Here is a 21,480-nt window from a genome sequence, read left to right on the forward strand (position 1 = left end):
TCTAGTACTCAGTCTGAGACCCTCTTTTCTTCTGTGATCTCATCTACTCCCATAGCTTCAAATATCATGTATACTTTTGATTCTCAATTTTATATCTCCAGCCCAGATCTCTCAGCTGAGCTCCAGATCCACTTTTTACTATCCTTAAGCTCTCCACTAGGATAGATATCTCACTCAGACTTCAAACTCAGTGAATCCCGGATTTACTTGATAACGTAACTCAAATCTTTTTCCCATGTAACTCAGATATATTTGATTTTCTATGTCCAGTGCCACCATCCATCACTCTCTCTCACTCGGACTGCTGCCTTCTCCTTCTATTTGGTATCCCTATATCCACACTGGCTCCCTGTAAGCCATTCTCCACCCTTTCAGGAGCTTCCCAAATCAAATTGTTAACATGGCTTTCAAAGCCCTGGGTGACTTAATTCTTGCTCATCTCTCCTCTTGCTCTCTCTGTTATAACCAACCTCTTTTTCCTTCCCTGATTCCTCTCATCCTTCAGTTCTTAACATAATGTTCATCTTCAGGGAAGTTTTCCCTTCTCCAGTTCGCTAGTGCCCCCTCCCAGAGGTCTCTACACCCTTCCTCCATGACACTTATCCCAAATGTAACTGGCACCATTATTTGTGAGACACTAGACTGTCAGTGCTGTGAGGCATCTGTCTTGTTCTGCACGGTACTGTTAGCATCTAACACGGACACAGCATTCCAAAGTTTGTTGAATGAATGTCACTATGCCTTATGGCCCCCATATAGTAGGGCTCAAGAAATGAATCCTATTTCTCTTTTTATGCTTTCTTTACGTTGTCCTTTGAGAATCCAGCCCTATTTTGAGACTAGGCCACCCTACCACGTCAGACAGCTCTTGTTTTCTCTCTCACCTGGGTAGACCCATTCTGCATTGCAGCCTGGGGCTGAAGCCAGAAAAAAAGCTGGGACATCCCAGACATGTGATAAATAAATGTTAAGCAATAGGATATACTGGAGGATCTGAGGAAGCCATTTGGTGTAAAACTAATTCGGCCTGATCTTGCTTTTCCAAAAGGGCCTGATGTGGCCGTTGAGCATGCATTGTCCATCTGCTTTAAGTATTTACCATGTCCCAAAGACAAGAACAGTGCCCTTTAACATAAAGAAAGATGTAACTTCCCCCAACATGGGCGTGTCCCTAAGGGCAAGCATCTCTCCCTAGGCTAGGGATTGATTGCTGACCTGTAGTGACCACCCAGCTGGAGACCACAGACCTGCTACCTGCTCTGTTCATCACCTGCTGTGTGAATCACTGTGCCAGCTAGGCAGTTTCATGACTGTTGTAAAAGGGACATTCCAATCATTATGTGATGCATGCTGTTTGATGGTATATAACCGCTCTGTACACTCCCGCTTTTTTGGAGTGTTCCATTCCTTTGTGAAAGGACTCTCCCAGGCTATATAGTCCTCAGATCTGGCTTACAATAAACTCACCCCAATTTTGATTTATAGTTTGGTTATGGATTATTTGCGTCAACACATGCCAGAGCTGAGCCCAGAGTAAGCTCAATAAAAATGTGTTAAATCAAGTAATGGATGCCTGTGTCTGTGTGGCAGGCTGGTTTAGAAAGGTGTGTACTGCTTAGAGGTGAAATTAAAGCAATCCTAACTCCTTTTCAGTCATCTCCTTTACAAAACACAGTCCAAACTGCTTTGCAGATTCTCTCGTGTTCTCTGTCAGCAAGGGTTCCTGGTTCATCTCTTGCCAGCTACTGTCTGTTGGTCCAGGCAAGGCTGTCTGTCCCTGACACATGAAGGAAGGACTTGATGAAGAATCTACTATATGGTCAGCAGTGAAGCAGTGATGGAAACTGCCCATCCAAGCCGGCTTGGCTGGAAAAGCTAATATTTGTGGCGAACATGATGTAATCTACATAGACATCAAAATATAATGATGCACACCTGAAACTTACGTAATGCTATAAACCAGTGTTACCTCAAAAAGAAGAGGAAAGCTGTGGTGTGGGAAACGGTGAGTTGTGGGAATTCTAACTTGTTTTATGTCTTGTAGATGGCACTTTGGTCACTGCCAAAGATAGAAACCGTAGTAGATGTGGGGGACTGGAATTGGCCACCCGATATGTCTCTTTGGCATGAGGATTTTATTTTGGGCTGGTTACTTTTAAAAAAACTGCAGACAGGGAAGAAACTCTGAAAAGTAGAATTTACTTACCCTTTGTTAAGTGACATTTACATTTGTAAAGGAAATCTCCCTCTGTAAAGGTGTCTCCCTCTCTGTACCAGGAAGAAGGGAGGGATGACCTTATCTCTAGAAACTCTTGGTAAATCAACGCGAAGGCAAGGACTTAAATCTGCACAATAACTTGACTCTTGTTTACTGTACTTGTCTGATAATCTCCCGTAACTGACTCTCCCCACCCCCAACATCCTCCTTTGCCTTTAGCTGAAGATGATGTTTAAGGTGGTGGCTTTGGCCATTTTGGCGAGTTGCTCAGGTTGCCTGAGCCTCTCCCATGTATACAAGTTATAAAGCTTTGTTTAATTTTCCTGTTATTTGGTCTCATGTGAATTTAATTCATTCTCTGGCCAGAAGAACCCAGAGAGGGTAGAGGACATGTCTTCCTCCCCTACAATGGCAAGGTTTCATTACCCAAGGTGAAAGTTTATGGTCCAAAGCTAGAGTTTTATCTTCCATTTGAATTTCAAGTGAAGGAGTATCTATATCTTGGTGTAGGTCATTTCCAAATAAGATAAAATACTGAAACATTAATTACTAAATATAAGTTTATCTACTTTTGACTTATTTTTACCGAGAGATTAAAAGATATTCGGGTCTGTTAATAAACATGTTCTTTCACCACAAAAACTATACTATAAAGAAACATGTGTCTCTAGAAATAGAGGTGGTTTAGTCATAAGTTTGCTAATCTCCTAGAGAATGCTGCTGTGTGACAGTTCACAGATGTCTACTTCCTCATTTGCTGCTGTGTGACAGACAGATCACAACTGTCTACTTCATTTTCACTAAAAATTAAGGTTACCAAGGGTTAAGAACTCTGCTCAATAAGTAAATGAAAATACTAGAAACAGTAAAGAAGGGAGGCAATCAGAAAGGTCTGAAAAGTCTGAAGCATGTGTTTTTGTTAAGGAAAAAAGGAAAGCAGTTTGGTCCTAAAGTAGTTGTTTGGTGGTGGTTTAAAGGTTGTTCTAGAATGAGGAGGAAAGTGAAGGAGAAAAACCTGAGCGAGTATAGCAAGTTGTAAAGGGTCTGCCGAAGGAGGGGCGGGAGGGAGAGGGGGAAAGAGGAGGGAAGTGGGGGGGCAAATACCTTATTCATATCAGGCTAAGGTTGAATGCATTTATTTATATTTATATATATATATATATTTTAATGAGCTCAGTAATGTACTGATGCAAAACTGGAGGTTGAAATTCTCTGTTAAAAGGACAGTTTCTTGGATTCCTGGTCTGCTCCTAGTACGAGACTGTAGTTATTGTCACTCCAGTCACGTGGGTAACTAGTGTTTCACAGTCACATGAGATCTTCTTTAATCAGGTGTTCAAACCTAGAGACGTCTTCCCCCAAATAGAATTCTAAATGAAGTATTCTTGACCTCTGACTTTTCCCAGAGGACCCCTGGAAAATCTCAAAGGAGTTGGTGTCTCACTCGTAAAAAGAGAGATGTTAAACTAATTGGGTTTACTTGATAAGTTAAATTGCATGGCAAGCACTGCCAAATAAGAAGTGATGGTTAACCCTCTCTAGGTTATATTTGTATGGGTATATGTTATTAATATAAATATTTCAGAAAGCATATGAAATTTCTAGAAATTTGTGTTTTTTGTTTGTTTTTAGGAAAATTAGCTCTGCGCTAACATCTGCTGCCAATCCTCCTCTTTTTGCTGAGGAAGATTGGCCCTGAGCTAACATCTGTGCCCATCTTCCTCTACTTTATATGTGGGATGCCTACCACAGCATGGCGTGCCAAGCGGTGCCATGTCTGCACCCAGGATGCGAACTGGCGAACCCCAGGCCACTGAAGTGGAACGTTTGCACTTAACTGCTGCGCCACTGGGCCGGCCGGTAGAAATCTGTTCATCCTAGCTGTCGATGATCTGTCCTGGTATAATGTTATCCTTCACAACTCCAGTTATCTTAACATGTTGACTGTCACAGAGACAACCAAATTTCCTTGTCAATTGTATTATAATGAACACATCAGATGTTTAAGCATGGCCATTTTAAGCCTTATGTCATTCACAGATAGTGTGTTACTGATACTTTTCTGAAACCTCTTGTAATCTGCTGCAGGCTTCACTGTCAACAAAAAAAAGGACTCTCTCAGAGAAGCATGGAAAAGACTGTAACAGATACTCTGGGGTACAGGCTTCTGATGTCACTGCTTACATAACTTTAAGATCATACCACTGAACTGAATAATGATTTCCAGAACTAATGGAACCCAAGATCAACAAAGACCTGGATTTATCACATGGGACTGAGTGGACCGATAAAGAACAACTATGATTTCTTCGACTTTTGCTCGGAATACCGCTGGTTCTTCTATGTTCTATTTTTTTGGATTTAAGGAACCCTTTTTCTCTTAACCTATCTATGACTTAGGGCAACTTAGTAAATTATATCTTTGTAAACAAAAATGAAACATTTATCTTTTCTCCCTGCCTGATGCCTCCAAAATTTGGAAACCCTTATTGAATATTCTTATTTTCATGGCAATATAGTTATTTGAGTAAGTTCAATGAGAATTCGTTCTCCTTGTAACGAGACACAATTGGAAACACTGGCTCTATCACCAAGGCTTTGACTGGAATGTCCGACTTGAGAATGATGCGCGCAGAACCAGGTGTGACCAGTTTTAAGGGACTAAGGTTGACTTTAGGAGCCAGTGCCTACAAAGCCCTCCTGGACAACCGGCCTGGGACCAGGCTTACAGTGCTCCTACCTCACAAGTGCATCAGGGCGCCTACTTCCTCGCAGCCCCAAGACACTTAGGATATTTTGGGGAACTTGAGAAGGAAGAATTCATCCAAATCTGTAGGTACCACAAGTGAAGTCTGATGGTAAGTTCTTGGCTTGGCTTCCTAGCCTCAAGGCTTTTAAAAATCCAATCTGAGATTCCTATTAAAAGTTCCAGCAAAACAAACTTAAAAAGACCTATGTTGTCAGTTACTATTCTTGCTGAACTTACATAAACAATCAGGCCAAGTTTGATGAGACTAGACTTGTCTTGTAAACAAAAATAGTCTTACCTTGATTATCTTTGATAAAAATAGGAGGGATTATGAGAGAGATCTTATGCTTCAATGGAAAACACTAATCCTCCTTTGTGGATTATCAGATTCTAGTCTTGTTCGTTCTCTTTGAGCTATTTTCACCTTTGTGTAAGCTGGATCCTGCCATCTTGAGCCTTTTGTCAGTAATTAACATTTCTAGTTTCCTTCCACCCTTCTGACTTAGCATCACGAAGAACTAAAAATGCTCTTTTCCTGAAGCTGGACAACTTGATATAACGTTATAGGCTTTACCACAACAGTTTGGGCCACTCAGGAAGTTCACCAGAACATAATCCTTTGAGCTCTGGGAAATAGCCATGACTGTGAGACTCCCACTACCATCCTTACTCCACCATCTAAAGATGCTTTGAGACCAAGGTCTGGAAATCCTTTTGACTGACTGCCCTCTTGACTTAAAAACTGAGTTTATAACCTGCTCCAGCCATTAGTTTTTGTTTTTCCATAAAACAAAATGTCTACGTCTATGTCTTTGTCTTCTTTCCCTTTGCACATCTCCTACTTCCCAACTTCTAACTCGAATCTTCTCTCCACAGCCTCCAACTCGGCTTCTGGTTTGTGAAACTTCTTGGGAAGTTTTAGACAGGGGAAATAAAGGCGTCCAGAATACCCCATGTGGCATGAAAATTATTTTGAGCTGAAGGCATCTAAGAATCAACAGATGCAGGTAGAGGCTTTTTTCCTGAACTCCCTGTGTCCTCCTAAAAGCAGAACTTCCCAAAAGAACTCAACTGTCCTAAATCTTCTCCCCTGGGGGAATTTTGGTACCAAAACAGACATCATCACAAAACTATCATATCTCTCATCTATTCTTCTAAGGGACCATTTATTTTTCCTAAAAATCATTTGTTTTCCCATCAGTGCCCTTTCTCCCCCTCCCCATCCCTTACTAAGATGGGATATAAGCCTCTAATTCTGCCTCCTTGAGTCACCTTGAACTCTCATGTACATACATGAATAAAAATCTGCCTTTTTGATTGCTAATTCGTCGGTTTAATTCACAGGCCTCAAGCACTGAATCTAAGAGGGTAGCAGAGAGATTTTTTCTCCCCAGCAGGCAATGGTTGAGTCCAGTGGCGTGCTCGCATAACCTCAGCGATACAGGCAACTTCTCATCTAGCAACTACAGTTAGTTATATACATAAAAAAAAGGTTTTCTTATTCTTAAAGGAAGTTCAACGGTTTAAAAAACAGCATTGAAGTCTTGCAATCAGATGGGTCATGACTGTTCTTTTTTTTTCATTTTGCAGCCTCCTCCACAAAGGAGTAAAGTTTACCTGCTTTTAGTCAAATTTCAGTCATTATTTCCAAATGTTTACAGCATAGTGAGTAAGCTGTAATTTTACACATTGAAAAACAAGACAAAGTGGTCAAACTGATTATATCATGGCATTGATACGATGTAAAACGTAAGACAGAGGGAGATCCACAAGCCACCACACAGCTGCCAATGCCAATTCTAACTGCTTCTCTTTAAGACAGCAATTTTACATAAATGCTTATCCGGCAGCACAGCATAAACCACAGGGTTAAAAGAATTTCTTCTGTCATGTAAATGTGGAATTGAGACCTAAAACCGTCAAACTTAGCAACAAACTATTTTTTTTCAAGAGCAAAGTAATATGGAACCCATAGGACTCATGAGAAAACCTTAAACTAAATTATTAGACACTTTTAGGGGCATTGGTTAAATTCTGAAGATGCTGCATTAAAACAGAACTTACTCTTTTCAGGCATTTAAAGATTTTCATGCACAGTGTACCTGAAGTTTTTGATCTCTTGGTTTTCTTTGACTCACACCTCCTCTCCTTCATATAAGAAAGCCCTCTTAGTATAAGGAAAGCCCAGATTAACAGTCCTGGAAAATCTGCACTAAGGTTCAACCAAAATATTTGATCTAATTGCAATTCTGCTAAACCAAATACCACTATTTGGGGTTCTCATTTGTAGACTATTCAAAAACAAATGTTTCTCCTGTTAATCATCAATTTATATAATAGCAAAGGATAAAAGAGATCACTTCAGGTGGAGACAATGTTTCTTGAAAGCACCAAGGTGGGGAGGGGCAGGTGGAGTGACTAAGCAGATGAACCACCACCTTTCACTTAGTTTTCCCTTAAAAAAAAGTCGAACTGCTTTCAATTTTCTGGAGTGAAAATGGCAGCACGGGAAGGATATTAAAATGTGCTAGCAAACTGCTTCTTTCAGGTCCTCATAAAATAATGTTTCCTAAAGTATAATTTGCCACCGGGCTTGCGATGAGCACCTTTCACATCAGGTGACATGCAAAAACCCATCACTGGCTCAGCAGGAGACAGGCTTTTTGTACACTCTAGTTAACAGGAAGTCTTTCAAGAAGATAAAAGGAAGGGAGGGGGTGGTAATCCAACTTGTAATGCCCACCCAGAATCCCAGAAGGAAAAAAAGAAAGCCAGTGAAATAAAGACAGTTTAGCAATATCCTGAAGGTCAGCTGTATTTCCATAAGACTCTAAATGGCAGAGCGAGAGTCTTGAGTGTGCTCACACTTAGGTTGTGAAAAAGAGAGCCACAAAGTAACGTAGAAAATTCAAGAGCCTAAATTTAGTCTCTGCTTTCTGCTCAACACTCCTAAAATATTTTTTTGCTGCGCTTTCATGCTGTCTGTTTTCACAAGAGAAACAAGGGTCTCTGAAGAACTGGTGGCACTGTTACAACTCAATCAGTGGTGTGATGCTCCTCCAGTGAGGTCTGGACAACTTTATTCAACAAGCGACAGCGCTGGGGGCGGCTGAACTGCTTCTTCAACACTATGCACTCAACTGCGCAGGGCGAGGGTGTGTCCCTGTACCCTAATCTGCCGTTAACCCTGCAGAGCCTCAGGCTCACAGTGTTCAGCAGCGTTGTCAGGAAGGAAGTGCCTTTGTTGTTATATCAAGCACACCCAAGTATATCGTGAATGAGCAGTACAGAAGGACAATAGGGGGAAACAAATGCACTCATTAAGAAATGTAAGACAGCTGATAGCCAGGGTAGCTGCACAGGAAATGTGGCCAGGAGCCAGAATTTTGTGGCAAAAGAAAGAACAGTGTTTTAGAACTGTTTAATTTTATACTTTGCTAAGGCACAACCAAAGTTTTTTTAGATTTGTTTTGGCAAGTGTTTCTCCCGCTGGAAGATCATGAAAGTAGGTGGAAGTATCTGCCTAATGGCATGTTGGCTTGCTAAAGTAAGGAAAATAGTTACTTGGACAAAAACTAAAGTCAGTAGGTGAAGGAAAACAAAGAAATTTGTACTGGTTTTAAATGTGTACCAAGGCTACTTACTGAATACTGGGAAAATGACAGAAGTGTTTTATACCTTTGCATAAGAAAAAAAGGTGTTCTTTTTGAAGCTGTAGCTCAGCATTTAATCTGGGGTAATGTCACCATGTGATAAAAACAATCTGGATTTTATAATAATGTAAGCAGGAAAAGTGGTAAACTGCTACACGGCACAGAGCTCCAAATACAGTGATATACGAGCAAAGGGGTCAGATGAGGGGTTTACTCCAGGCAGGTGTTATATTTGTGAAAGGCGATTCAGTTTGTTATACATTCAAATCCAAATTAGAACTAGCTGCCTTACAATGAGATTTCACTACCATTTCTTGGCACTTTAATTTTTGGGAGTTCTGTTACAAGTTCAAGTAAGTTAGAGCTGTTCTTAATCCTTATATCTATTTCCTTCAAAAAATGAAGGATCAGGTATTCTAATAGGGTTTATGTAAATAGAATCCTGATCATTTTAGCTCTAGTTAACTCGACACATTTCCCTGGGCATAACCATGGCCTCTCTGAAAACTGGAAAATACTGCATAATTTAAAAAGTCAGAGTATAATGACCTTAACTGGTAACTTCAAATAAACTATGCTAGGAGGATGGAATATGGGTAGGCCAGACCACAAATCAAGTTTGCCTAGCCATAAAAACAGTGACAACTTAAAGATCTGCAAAGATCAAAGGAAACAGAGCAACTTTAACTGGCTGGAGGTACAACATTCTACAGGTGCCTTGTGGACCTTCAGAAAGGTTACAAGATGACCCGCCCACTCTGACTGGCTATGGCCATACACAGACAACCCCAGAGCCCACCACAAATCTGGGATGTGACAAGTATAGGACCAAGTGGCAGGTCTGAGCTTGCTTATGACCCTCCAACTACACAGAGGGAGGCAGCCAGAATCCCACAGACAGCTCTTTTTCACCTTGGAAAACCATCCGTGAGGTTACTATGACAAAAATATAAATCAAGGCTGACACAGCTAAGTGCCAGCTCACTGCTGGCCATCTGGATATGGGGTTTTGCCAGCCCTTAGCTGTTTTCATTATTTAATCAAATGTTAAGAAAAGTATAATTCGCATGCAACCCTTGTCAAAAAAGAGAAAAAGGTTAATTTCCTATGATCACCAAAAACTGTTAAACCATCAAGAAAAGCCCAATTTTTCCAGCTTTCAAGTATATACACACATCACATCTATTTCATTTTAAACATCTTTGGTGACGGGGAGGGGGAAGAGGACAAATGAGATAAAGGCATGAGCTAAACATCCAACAAGCCCCATTCCTCATTCTCTGTGTGGTTGGCAGCATTAGTCGGAAAGTCACTCATTTGCTGTGATGGTCATGATATACTTGAATGCGTAGATCTTTAAGAACTTCCTTATTCATTTGGCCTGTAGTAGGTGCTTTTTTGTTTTCTTGGTGGAATAATTCATCAGTGCTTCCTGAGAGGCTCAAACAGGATCACTGGCCAGATTCCAAAGAGAAACTGTTTGGGAAACAAGTTAGGACAAAATGAAAGAAGATAAAATTGTTCCACGTTTTCCCTGAAATAGAATCTATGGGTTATGACTACAGTGCTTGGTAGCTTTGCCAGCAGTTGTCCTGGTATTAGTAGCCTGAGTGCGGCATATTCTTTCCAGACTTGCACAAGATCTCAAAAACTATTCTTATTTAATTTATTTAAATGTATTAAGCATCTACTTTGTCAAGCATGGAGCTGGGCATTTGCAGAACAGTAGGCAGAAGACTTACGATTCAAGAGCATCTGGTTCTAAAGCCTGTACTCTCTCCACTACCTTCTTGCACCTCCATCCCATCCTCCCAGCCCCCCCCCATTCCCTCAACACACACACACACACACACACACACACACACACTCTCTCTCTCTCTCTCTCTCTCTCTCTCCCCCCCCACCCCGCCCCCAGGAATGGGCCTTACCTTCACTTTTGGCCTGTATCTCAGGTAAAGTGTTCTTGTATATAAACTGAAAGAACAGGGGAGAGGGAGAAAGCTCTTCAGACTAAATTTTTAATCCATGCAAACTGGCTTACTGACAAATTTAACCATAGTGCCTCAGTATATACAGAGAAAAAGCAACATTAGTATATCCTTTGTTCATTTTGCAAGCTTTTTTTCTAGCATCTACTCTGTGCAGAACAGTTGGCAAGAAGCCAAGGAAGATGGAGAAATCATCAACTCTCAGGTTGTGACCTCAGGATGTTTGCAGCTTCGTAGGGAGCATTCCACTCATGCTTGATATGATTCATATCACGAGTGCCCGTTTCATCTTTGAGTAAGTAAGGATTAAAGTAAGGATTAGTAAGGATTAAAGGATTAGAGGCAGTAAGGATTAAAGCAGAGTATTCTTAGAATATTTTGGAAATGGTTATATCAGCTTTATCAGAGTTACAATGAGATAAGCAGGAAGGTAACGGAAAGTCTTCTTCATACTCTCCTTTAATGTGAATCACCTCTGTAAGATAAGCTCGGATTCTAAAACCAGTGCATCTAGCGAAAGTAAAGTTAAATTTATCCTCGAAAAATTCATTAAACTGTCCATAACATATAGCATACACAGTTTTATGTACAGTACACTATTATGAATAGTGCTATAGTTTATCATGAATACATATGCAAAACATAATTTTATAGTGTGAAAAGTTTTCTCTTTTAAACAAGAGAAAGAAAAAGTGAAGGAGCATGGCTAGTTGAATTTGTGTAGTTTAATGTGGCTACGATGCCACTCTGCTCTACCCACAACAAAAACTGTAAAGAGGAGCATGAGATATTATGAAGAATACTCCACTGTCTTAAAATTCAAGAGAGACTGCAAAGCTGGAGGAGAAAGAAGGGACTTGTTCCTTCTTGTTTTATTTTTGTGAGGGGTTGTTGGCTTGTGGTTCCTGTCAACAGCATCCCAACAGAACGTTGTCACAGTGGCAGCAGCAGGTTGTCCCTCTAGCAGCAGAGCCTTGAAGAGGCCTGGGTCCCAGCCCCTGGCGTCTCTCCTGTGAGCCCAGACACCAGCACCAGCTGAGCCATGTCTCCTCTTCACACCTGAGTTTGGAGTCCCCAAATTCTTTAATAATTTTCCCATCAAGAGACAGGATCTGTGCTCCTTCTAGTTGAATCTGTGACTTTGACCAACAGAGTTTGGTGGACATGAGACCATATGAATTCTGAGATTAGGTTATAAAAGGCCCTGCCACTTCTGCCTGGTTCTCTTGAGATGCTCCCCCTGGAGACACCATCTGCCACGTAAGAAGGCTGACAACACTGAGACTGGAGAGACCATGTGGAGGCAGCTCCAGTTTACAGACCTAGCTGTGCTCCTAGATGACAGCCAGAATCAAAAGACACCCTAAGTGAGCCATCCTGGGTGTCCATTCTAGGTGGAGCCTTCAGATGACCACAGCCTGAGCTGACATCTGACACCAACCCTATGGAGACTCCATGTGTGGACCACCTAGCTGAGCCCTTCCAAACGCAAGACCCGCAAACTGTGAGCAAATAAAATGGTTATTTTAAGATGGTAAATTTGGGGTTGTTGTGTAACATTACTAACTGAAATATGCCCCAGCCCTTCTCTACTTTTCTTCTGGAACTCCAATTAAATGTATGTTAGACTCTCTCACTTTATCTTCCATTTCTCTTAACCTCACTTCCATATTTTTTGTATTTTTCTCTGTTGCATTTAAGTTAATTTTTTCCTGACCTATTTCCTAGTTGACTAATTCCCTCTTCAACTGAATCTAATCTGTTATTAGTCCTGTACTGTACATTGAGTTTTGCATTTTGGCTACTATAGTTTTCATTTCTAGAGATTCTATTTGGTTCTTTTTCACAGTTCCTTGAAAAAGTTTCTTTTTCAGGAGTGACGTCAGCATCATGGCAGAGTCAGTCCTCCTGGCGATCTCTCCCCTCCAGGATACAACGAAAAACACATTCACACTCCAACAGAGGACATCCACACAACACAAAAGACGTCTGAAAGACCCACACGGCCAGATGTCAGAGGGTGGAGAGGCTGGAGCCCCCCTCAGATGAGGTGCAACGGGGTAAGAGAAAACTTCACTCCCTCCCCAAAAGACTGTGATCTGGGACTGCAAGCGGCCTCGAAGAGGGGAGGGGATGCCCATTTGTGGGAACATCAAAGATCCCCGAGGGCCCTTGCAGCCTAGGGGGAAGCTCCCTACTGTGGTGAAAGCTATTGCGGGGGGATGAGCTCATCAAGCAAACATCCCAGGAGAGCAGACAGCCAGAGCAGAGCAAGTAAGCCTCGGACAGTTCATAGGAGAAAGCGCCTCTCCCCCATCCACCCAGCGCCTAGGATCCCAGCGGAATGCAGAGGGCTCGGAATACGTGGCTCTTCACTCCCCATCCAGTGGCGATAGGTGGTAACTGCAACCAAATAATACCACGATACGAAAGAACAAAGCCACACCCTCTAGCAGTATCAAACATTATATTAAATCTCAAGACCAGAGAGAAAATCACAAGTACCCAGAAATCAGTCCCAAGGACACAGAAATATGTAATCTAAATGACAGAAAATTCAAAATAGCTATCATCAAAAACTCAACAAATTAAAAGAGAATGTAGAGAAACAATTCAACAAGTTCAGGAGCTACTTCACAAAAGAGATAGAAACTATAAAGAAGAATCAATCAGAAATACTGGAGATGAAAGACACAACTGATGAGATAAAACAAAATATGGATTCCCTGTATGCTCGAGCGGACATCATAGAGAAGCGAATCACCATAATCAAAGATAGACATGTTGAAATGCTCCAGATAGAGGAGGAGCGAGAACTAAGACTAAAAAGAAGTGAAGAAAGTCTACAATAAATATCCGATGCAATTAGGAAATACAGCATGAGAATTATAGATTTTCAAGAGGGAGAAGAGAAGGAGAAGGGAGCAGAAAGCTTGTTCAAAGACATTATATCAGAGAACTTCCAAAACGTGGGGAAGAACATGGAAATCCATGTGGAAGAGGCTACCAGATCTCCTAAATATGTCAATGTAAAAAGACTTACTGCAAGGCATATCATAGTGAAACTGGCAAAAGTGAATGACAAAGAAAAACTAAGGGCAGCGAGGCAGAAGAAAATGACCTACAAAGGAACCCCTATCAGGCTTTTAGCAGATTTCTCTGCAGACACCTTACAAGCTAGGAGAGACGTGAATGATATATTCAAATCATTGAAGGACAAAACCTTTCAGCCAAGAATACTCTATCCAGCGAAAATATCCTTCAGATATGATGGAGAAATAAAAACTTTCTCAGAAAAACCAAAGCTAAGGGATGTCATAGTCACAAGACCTCCCCTTATAAGAAATGCTCAAAAAGGTCCTCATACCTGAAAAAAAAAAAAGGAGGAGAAGGGGTTACAAAGCTTGGAGTAAAGAGATAAATAGGCAGACAAAATCAGAATAGGATAGCAAATACTCAAGTATAACATTAAAGATAAAGGGAAGGAAAACACCAAAAACAAAGATAATCTTGTCATTTTAAGCACACACTCACAACACAGGATGGAATAAGATATGAGAAAAACAACTTAGGAGGGGAAGAGGAAAGGGACTGAATCAGTTTAGTCTAAGGAAATAAGAGCCATCAGAAAATATCTTATCTACAAGATTTTGAATACAAATCTCATGGTAGCCACTAAACAAAAGAGCAGAACAGAGACACAAATAATAAATAAGGAGAAAACTAAGAAACCCAACATAAAAAACAATATAAGTCAATTGGTAGACCGAAACACATGGGGTAGGAAACAAAGGAAATGCAAGAGAACCAGAAAAATGAGTGATAAAATGGCAGTATTAAGCACTCATACATCAATAATCACCCTATATGTAAATGGATTGAATTCTCCAATAAAAAGACAAAGAGCAGTGAGACGGATTAAAGAACAAAACCCAACCATATGCAGCCTCCAGGACACACATCTCAGCTCCAACAACAAACACAGGGTCAGAGTGAAGGGATGGAAGACGATATTCCAAGCTAATGGCAAACAAAAGAAAGCAGGTGTCACAATACTTATATGAGACAAAGAAGACTTCAAGATGAGACAGGTGAAGAGACACAAAGAGGGGCAGTATATAATGATCAAAGGGACATCCCATCTCATGCCATACCCAAAAGTAAACTCAAAATGGATCAAAGACTTGAAGATAAGTCCTGAAACCATAAAACTCCTGGAAGATAATATAGGTAGTACATTCTTTGACATCAAACTTAAAAGGATCTTTTCGAATACCATGTCTTCTCAGACAAAGGAAAGAAAAGAAAAAATAAACAAGTGGGAATTCATTAGACTAAAGAGCTCCTGCAAGGCAAAAGAAATTAGGATCAAAACAGAAAGACAACCCATCAAGTGGGAGAAAATATTTGCAAATCATATATCCTACAAGGGGTTAATCTCCATAATATATAAGGAATTCACACAACTGAACAACAAAATAACAAACAGCCCGATCAAAAAATGGGCAGAGGATATGAACAGACATTTTTCCAAAGAAGATATACAGGTGGCCAATAAGCACATGAAAAGATGTTCAACAGCACTAATCATCAGAGAAATGCAAGTCAAAACTACACTAAGATACCATCTAACACCCATTAAAATGGCTCTAATTGCTAAGACTAAAAATAACAAATGTTGGAGAGGGTGTGGAGAAAAGGGAACCCTCATACACTGCTGGGAATGCAAACTGGTGCAGCCACTATGGAAAACAGTATGGAGATTCCTCAAAAAACTAAAAATAGAAATACCATACGAACCAGCTATCCCACTACTGGGTATCTACCCAAACAACTTGAAATCAACAATCCAAAGTAACATATGCACCCCTATGTTCATTGCAGCACTATTCACAATAGCCAAGACATGGAAACAATCCAAGTGCCCATCGACCAATGACTGGATAAAGAAGATGTGGTGTATATATACAATGGAATACTGCTCAGTCATAAAAAAAGACAAAATCATCCCATTAACAACAACGTGGATGGACCTGGAGGGAATTATACTAAGCGAAATATGCCAGACTGAGAAAGGCAAACACCATATGATTTCACTCGTGTGGAATATAAATAAACACATGGACAAAGAAAACAGTCAGTGGTTACCAGGGGAAGCTGGGTGGGGGTGGGCATGGGGGGTGAAGGGGAGCACTGATGTGGTGACAGGCAAGAAATAATGTACAACTGAAATTTCACGATGTAAACTATTATGAACTCAATAATAAAAAAAAGGTCAAACTCGGTAAAAACTTTCACCAGTTGCTGCTCCTTAGTGACTAAAGGGATTACATTTGTAACCCTGGCCTTGGATTATTCAGTGAATGAAGTACTGATGCATCCTTGAGAATCTGACATGACCCCACAAGACAAAGTCTAAGGGAGATATATCAGGTGATTTAAGTGGCTGAGGTTTTCCAGTGTTCTAAAAAACTGTCATATACAAATAATAAAATTAAAACCTTACTATTTGAAATAAATAAAACTAAATGATTATAAAAGAAAATAATTTTTCTTTTTCCTTGAAGTTATTTTTAAGTTTGATTGATTTCAAGCATAGGAATTAACATTTTTATAATCATTAATAATTATAATATCTGATATTTTTGCAGGTCTCTTTCTGCTGTATTATTTCTGTTGGGTTCTTGCTCATGGTGTGTTGTCTCCTTGTGTGCTTGGTTATTTTTGACAGTGCACTGCTTACTCTTCTTAAAAATTGCTTGTGAAGATTCTTTGGAAACTGTGATGAAGTCTTTCTCCAGAAAGGTTTGGTGTTCGCTTTTGCCAGGCACTTGGGGAATATTACAGGTCTAAGACAACCTTCCTCAACTCCATGGCATGAAGTTCCCCAGATCACTCAGGTGGATGGGCTGCAAATCTTTGCGAGGGGTGGCTAATGGCCATGACTTCTGTGGAACATATTCCTCTTCTCCACTTTCCTCCTTCTTGTTCTGCTCAGTGCCAAAACAGCTTACTTTGCAGTTAATTGGGGATGGAGTATAGAGCAAGTTTACTACTGATTCATCGAGCTTGATGTGGGGGAGTCTTCCATTTGACTCCCTCCCTTGGGCTGGCTCCTCTCCTCAGGTTAGCCCTAGGCCGTGATTTCTGTCCCCTTTGTTCCATGAAGCCATGAAATCAGAGACTAAATTTGATGGATTGACAAAAATTCTTTTGGCCCAAAGTTGCTGTGGTATTCCTTTTTAGGTACCTGCTTTCTCTTACACTTTATGACTTGTTAGTTTCTTTTAATCTTGCCAGTCTTTCAAGGTTTTAATATTTTACCCAACACTTTTAGTTGTTTTTGACAGGTAATCTGTTTGAATAACCTAGGCTGACGTAATTGCAAAAGGAAGTCCTGTTTAATCATTTCAACAATCTACGGGAGTAAATAGTTTTATCCTTATTTAACGGATTAAGAAATTGAGGCTTAGAGCCAAGTAAATAACTTGGTTCAAGACTGTTACACAGGGGCCGGCCCCGTGGCCGAGTGGTTAAGTTCGTGTGATCTACTTTGGCAGCCCAGGGTTTCACTGGTTCGGATCCTGGGCGCAGACATGGCACCACTTGTCAGGCACTGCTGAGGCGGTGTCCCACACGCCACAACTAGAAGGACCCACAACTAAATTATACAACTATGTACTGGGGGGCTTTGGAGAGACGAAGGAGGAAAAAAAAAGAAAGTAAGAAAGAGAAATTGTTCAGACAGTTAGCAAAATTTGAATGATGCCTTGACTTGGATGGTAGTATTGAATTAATGTTAATTTCCTGAGTGGAAGGGTGCTATTACGGTAACTTAAGAGTGCCCTTGTTTCATGGTGATACACACTGGAATAGTTAAGGCGTGATGGGCATCACGTCATACAATGACTATAGAATATATATACACACGTACATATGTGTATTGGTGTTTGTGTGTGTATAAAACAGATGTGGTTAAACGATAACAATTGGGAATCTGGGAGAAGGGGATATAGGAATTCTTCACAGCAATCTTGTAACTTTCCTGTAAGTTTGAAGCTATTTTTTAATTTAAAAAAAAGGAGGGATCAGTCCAGTGGCACGAGTGGCGGAGTGGTTAAGTTCATACACTCTGCTTCTGTGGCCCGGGGTTCATGGGTTTGGATCCTGGGCATGGACCTACACACTGCTCATCAAGCCATGCTGTGGCAGCGTCCCAAATACAAAACAGAGGAAGATTGGCACAGATGTTAGCAACAATTTTCCTCAAGCAAAAATAGGAGGTTTGGGGGCTGTCCCTGTGGCCGAGTGGTTAAGTTTTCGTGCTCCGCTTCGGTGGCCCAGGGTTTTGCTGGTTTGGATCCTGGGCACAGACATGGCACTGCTCATTAGGCCACATTGAGGCGGCATCCCACGTGCCACAACTAGAAGGACCCACAACTAAAATATACAAGGAGGGGATTTGGGGAGAAAAAGAAAGAAAAAACAAAAAGACTGGTAACAGTTGTTAGCTCTGGTGCCAATCTTTAAAAAAAAAAAAAAAGAGGAGGTTTGGCAACAGATGTTAGTTCAGGGCCAATCTTCCTCACCAAAAAAAAAAAAGAGAGAGAGAGAGAAGAGAGAAGGCCTGGCCTCCAGAATATGTGTTTTTGAGATATTTGTAGTAAACGAGCAATTAGAAAAATGATCACCTCACTGGTAGTCAAAAAATGCCTTCTAAAACAACAGGATATTCATTTTTGTGAAAAAGAAGGGGCTAAATTTACATATATGCTTATAGATGCATAAACTGTAAGAATATGTCGACTGGTAAGTAACAGCAGTTATGTCCGGGCTGAGGGGCAGGGGTAGAAGACAAACCTCCTTTTTCCTGTATACTCTTTCATACTGTTTGAATTTTTTACCAAATGATTATATTACCTATTCAAAAGATAATTTAAAAATAAAACAATGGGATTTTTTTTATATCCATTAAGTGAGCTACAGCATTTTGAAATTTCCTTCTGTATTCTTTAGTTGCAGTGAAAATGGTATGATCACCCATTACTTGTCAGTGAAAATTGATACAACCCATTTCAAAGAAATTTGACACTACATGTGTTCATGAAAATAAAATATTTATATTTTTTATCCAAGTTATTGTATTACTCAGAATTTATCCTAAAGAAATAACCCAGAAAAATGAAAATCTGTATGTAAACACAAAAATGTTTATCACAGGGTTATCTAGTTTAGCAAAACAACAATAATAATAGAAAAAAAAATAAAACAACTACCTATTAATGCAGAATCAATCACAGAGTAAGTTATAGTATGTCTTTTATTCATCCATTTAAAATAATAAATATGTAAAATTTATAGTAACATGGAAAGATATTTTGATTTTTAAGTTAGACTAAAATCATATATATGTAATTATTAACCTGTGTAAAAACTAGATTGCATGTGGACAAAGGCTAAAGTAAATACAACATCATGCCGTCTATACAGAAACTGATATATAATAATGTATACCTGAAATTACACAATGTTATAAGCCAAAATGACCTCAATAAAATAATTCTTTTTTTTAAGGAAGAGTAGCCCTGAGCTAATCCAGGTTCCTATCCAGAAAGATGCATTGCATTTAGTTTTTATATCATATCTTTTTTTTCCCCCTAAGGATTAGCACACGTACATATGTGTATTGGTGTTTGTGTGTGTATAAAACAGATGTGGTTAAACGATAACAATTGGGAATCTGGGAGAAGGGGATATAGGAATTCTTCACAGCAATCTTGTAACTTTCCTGTAAGTTTGAAGCTATTTTTTAATTTAAAAAAAAGGAGGGATCAGTCCAGTGGCACGAGTGGCGGAGTGGTTAAGTTCATACACTCTGCTTCTGTGGCCCGGGGTTCATGGGTTTGGATCCTGGGCATGGACCTACACACTGCTCATCAAGCCATGCTGTGGCAGCGTCCCAAATACAAAACAGAGGAAGATTGGCACAGATGTTAGCAACAATTTTCCTCAAGCAAAAATAGGAGGTTTGGGGGCTGTCCCTGTGGCCGAGTGGTTAAGTTTTCGTGCTCCGCTTCGGTGGCCAGTCTTTTTTTTTTCCTGCTTTATCTCCCCAACCCCCCCAACCCCCCCCCCCGCCCCCCGTACACAGTTGTATATCTTAGTTGCAGGTCCTTCTAGTTGTGGGATGTGGGATGCCGCCTCAATGTGGCCTGATGAGTGGTGCCATGTCCGTACCCAGGATCCGGACCCTGGGCCGCTGCAGCAGAGCGTGCGGACTTAACCACTTGGCCATGGAGACAGCCCCTTTATGTCATATCTTAACAGTGTTTTTCTAACTAGAAAGTTCTTCAGTCTTTCCTTGTCTCTCATGTACTTGATTGTCTTAAACAGTACAGGACTTTCATTCTGTAGGACTTTCATTCTGTAGGACTTTCATTCTGTAGGACTTTCAACATGGGTCCAGCATTGTTTCCCCACGGCCAAAGCCAGGCCATGTATTTTTGGCAGGAATACCACTAAAATGATGCTGAGCTCATCTCAGTGCATTACATCAGGAGACACACTACACTGACTGCTCCATCATGGGCAATGTTAGCCTCAGATGCATGGTCAAGTTGATTGCTGCCAATTTTCTTCACTGTAAAGTCACCATTTTCCCTTTTGTATTAGTATTTCATTGGAAGACATTCTGAATTACGCCAATACGTGTTCCTCATCAAACTTCCGCCCATTAGCCAGGGTATCCATTGATAACTAATGCCTATCAACTATCCCGAAGATGGCTGCCAAATGATGATTATCTGTTTCCATTGTTCCTTCTACATTTATTAGTTGGCATTTTTCTGTAAAGAACATCTTTCCCTTCTCCTCATTTATTTATTCATTTATTTATTTACATTAGTATGCACTCACAGATTCCTATTTTATTCAATAGATTATAATCTGATGTTCTTCCTATTTAATTTTGATACTCAAATTATCTTAGCTTTGGCCAACGGTTGCTTTTGCTTGCTTTGCAGCCTTCAAAGGGGACAGAGGTAGGCAATATAGGTATGTGTAAACATATGTATACATATATTTAAAATTTATGCAACACACGTACATCTAAGTTTTTCTATATCTGAGTGTGTGTACATATGTATGTGTGTGTCACACACTCATGAGTTCACACCAATACTTTTAATTCCGATCTAAACGGCTCAGAGTTCCTTTTAGTTTTCTCTCTCTCTATTTGCAAATCCCTTCTGAGACGGTGGAGAAATCAGGCTTTTGTTATCCTCAATGTATTTACTTACTGTTTAATCAATTAATTTATTTGTTCAATGTAACCCATTTCCCAGCTCCAGCTACCTTCTCATTTCCCCCCTCCACAGCCCTGCCCCCATCACCCCACTTCCTTGCTCCACACAGCAGCCCCTTCCTCTTCACCGCCAGATTTTCTTGGAAGCTCAGCATGCTGCTACCACTGACCCCTTCTTTTCACGTTCCCTAGTTCCTGGACATTGAATGCTGACAACTCTGCACAGCACTTCTTCCCCTCACTGCCCTGCTTCCTGGAAGGGTTTCCACACCAGGAGGAGAGAAGAATGAGAAAGCGAAAGCAAGATCGAAAGGGTAAGGTGGAAAATGGAAGAGGAAAGTAGGAAGCCCCGGCCTTTTAAAATGAAATGAGTCTAATTTCCCCTCTTTTTGAGTAGTTACTATAGAAACTCCTTACTGTATTGTATTACACTGCAGAAACGTCCTTGAGACCTCTTGGCAGTGTTAAGGTGCCAAGTTTTTAATTCTTGGGTTTGCTTTATAGTTATTCTTGTTTCTCCTTTTCTATCACTCATCAATTTCCCCAAATATTTCCACCCATATACTTTT

General features: G+C 40.4%; 1 protein-coding gene and 1 long non-coding RNA gene across 10 annotated transcripts in view; one reads left to right on the top strand and one right to left on the bottom strand.

Moving 5' to 3' along the window:
- LOC106840386 (uncharacterized) overlaps positions 1-6,118 on the top strand; it is a 10,642-nt gene extending 4,524 nt beyond the window's left edge. The window contains exons 3-4 of one of the 2 annotated variants that reach the window (XR_006516169.2): positions 1,693-2,005; positions 3,851-6,118. This is a non-coding gene — a long non-coding RNA (uncharacterized lncRNA). The remainder of the gene's footprint in view (positions 1-1,692; positions 2,006-3,850) is intronic. The other variant, XR_011495804.1, reaches the window with a different exon arrangement.
- A 404-nt stretch (positions 6,119-6,522) lies between these two features.
- Positions 6,523-21,480, bottom strand: part of ACER3 (alkaline ceramidase 3) — a 158,946-nt gene continuing 143,988 nt past the window's right edge. For all 8 annotated transcript variants that reach the window (XM_044752032.2, XM_044752031.2, XM_014855811.3 and 5 more), the window contains 2 exons: positions 10,549-10,594; positions 6,523-10,096 (listed from right to left, as the gene is read on the bottom strand). In XM_044752032.2, the coding sequence (XP_044607967.1) occupies positions 10,043-10,096; positions 10,549-10,594 (100 nt within the window). In that variant the 3' untranslated portion in view covers positions 6,523-10,042. The remainder of the gene's footprint in view (positions 10,097-10,548; positions 10,595-21,480) is intronic.

Source organism: Equus asinus, chromosome 20, assembly GCF_041296235.1.
Source record: "Equus asinus isolate D_3611 breed Donkey chromosome 20, EquAss-T2T_v2, whole genome shotgun sequence".
NCBI classification, from domain to species: Eukaryota; Metazoa; Chordata; class Mammalia; order Perissodactyla; family Equidae; genus Equus; species Equus asinus.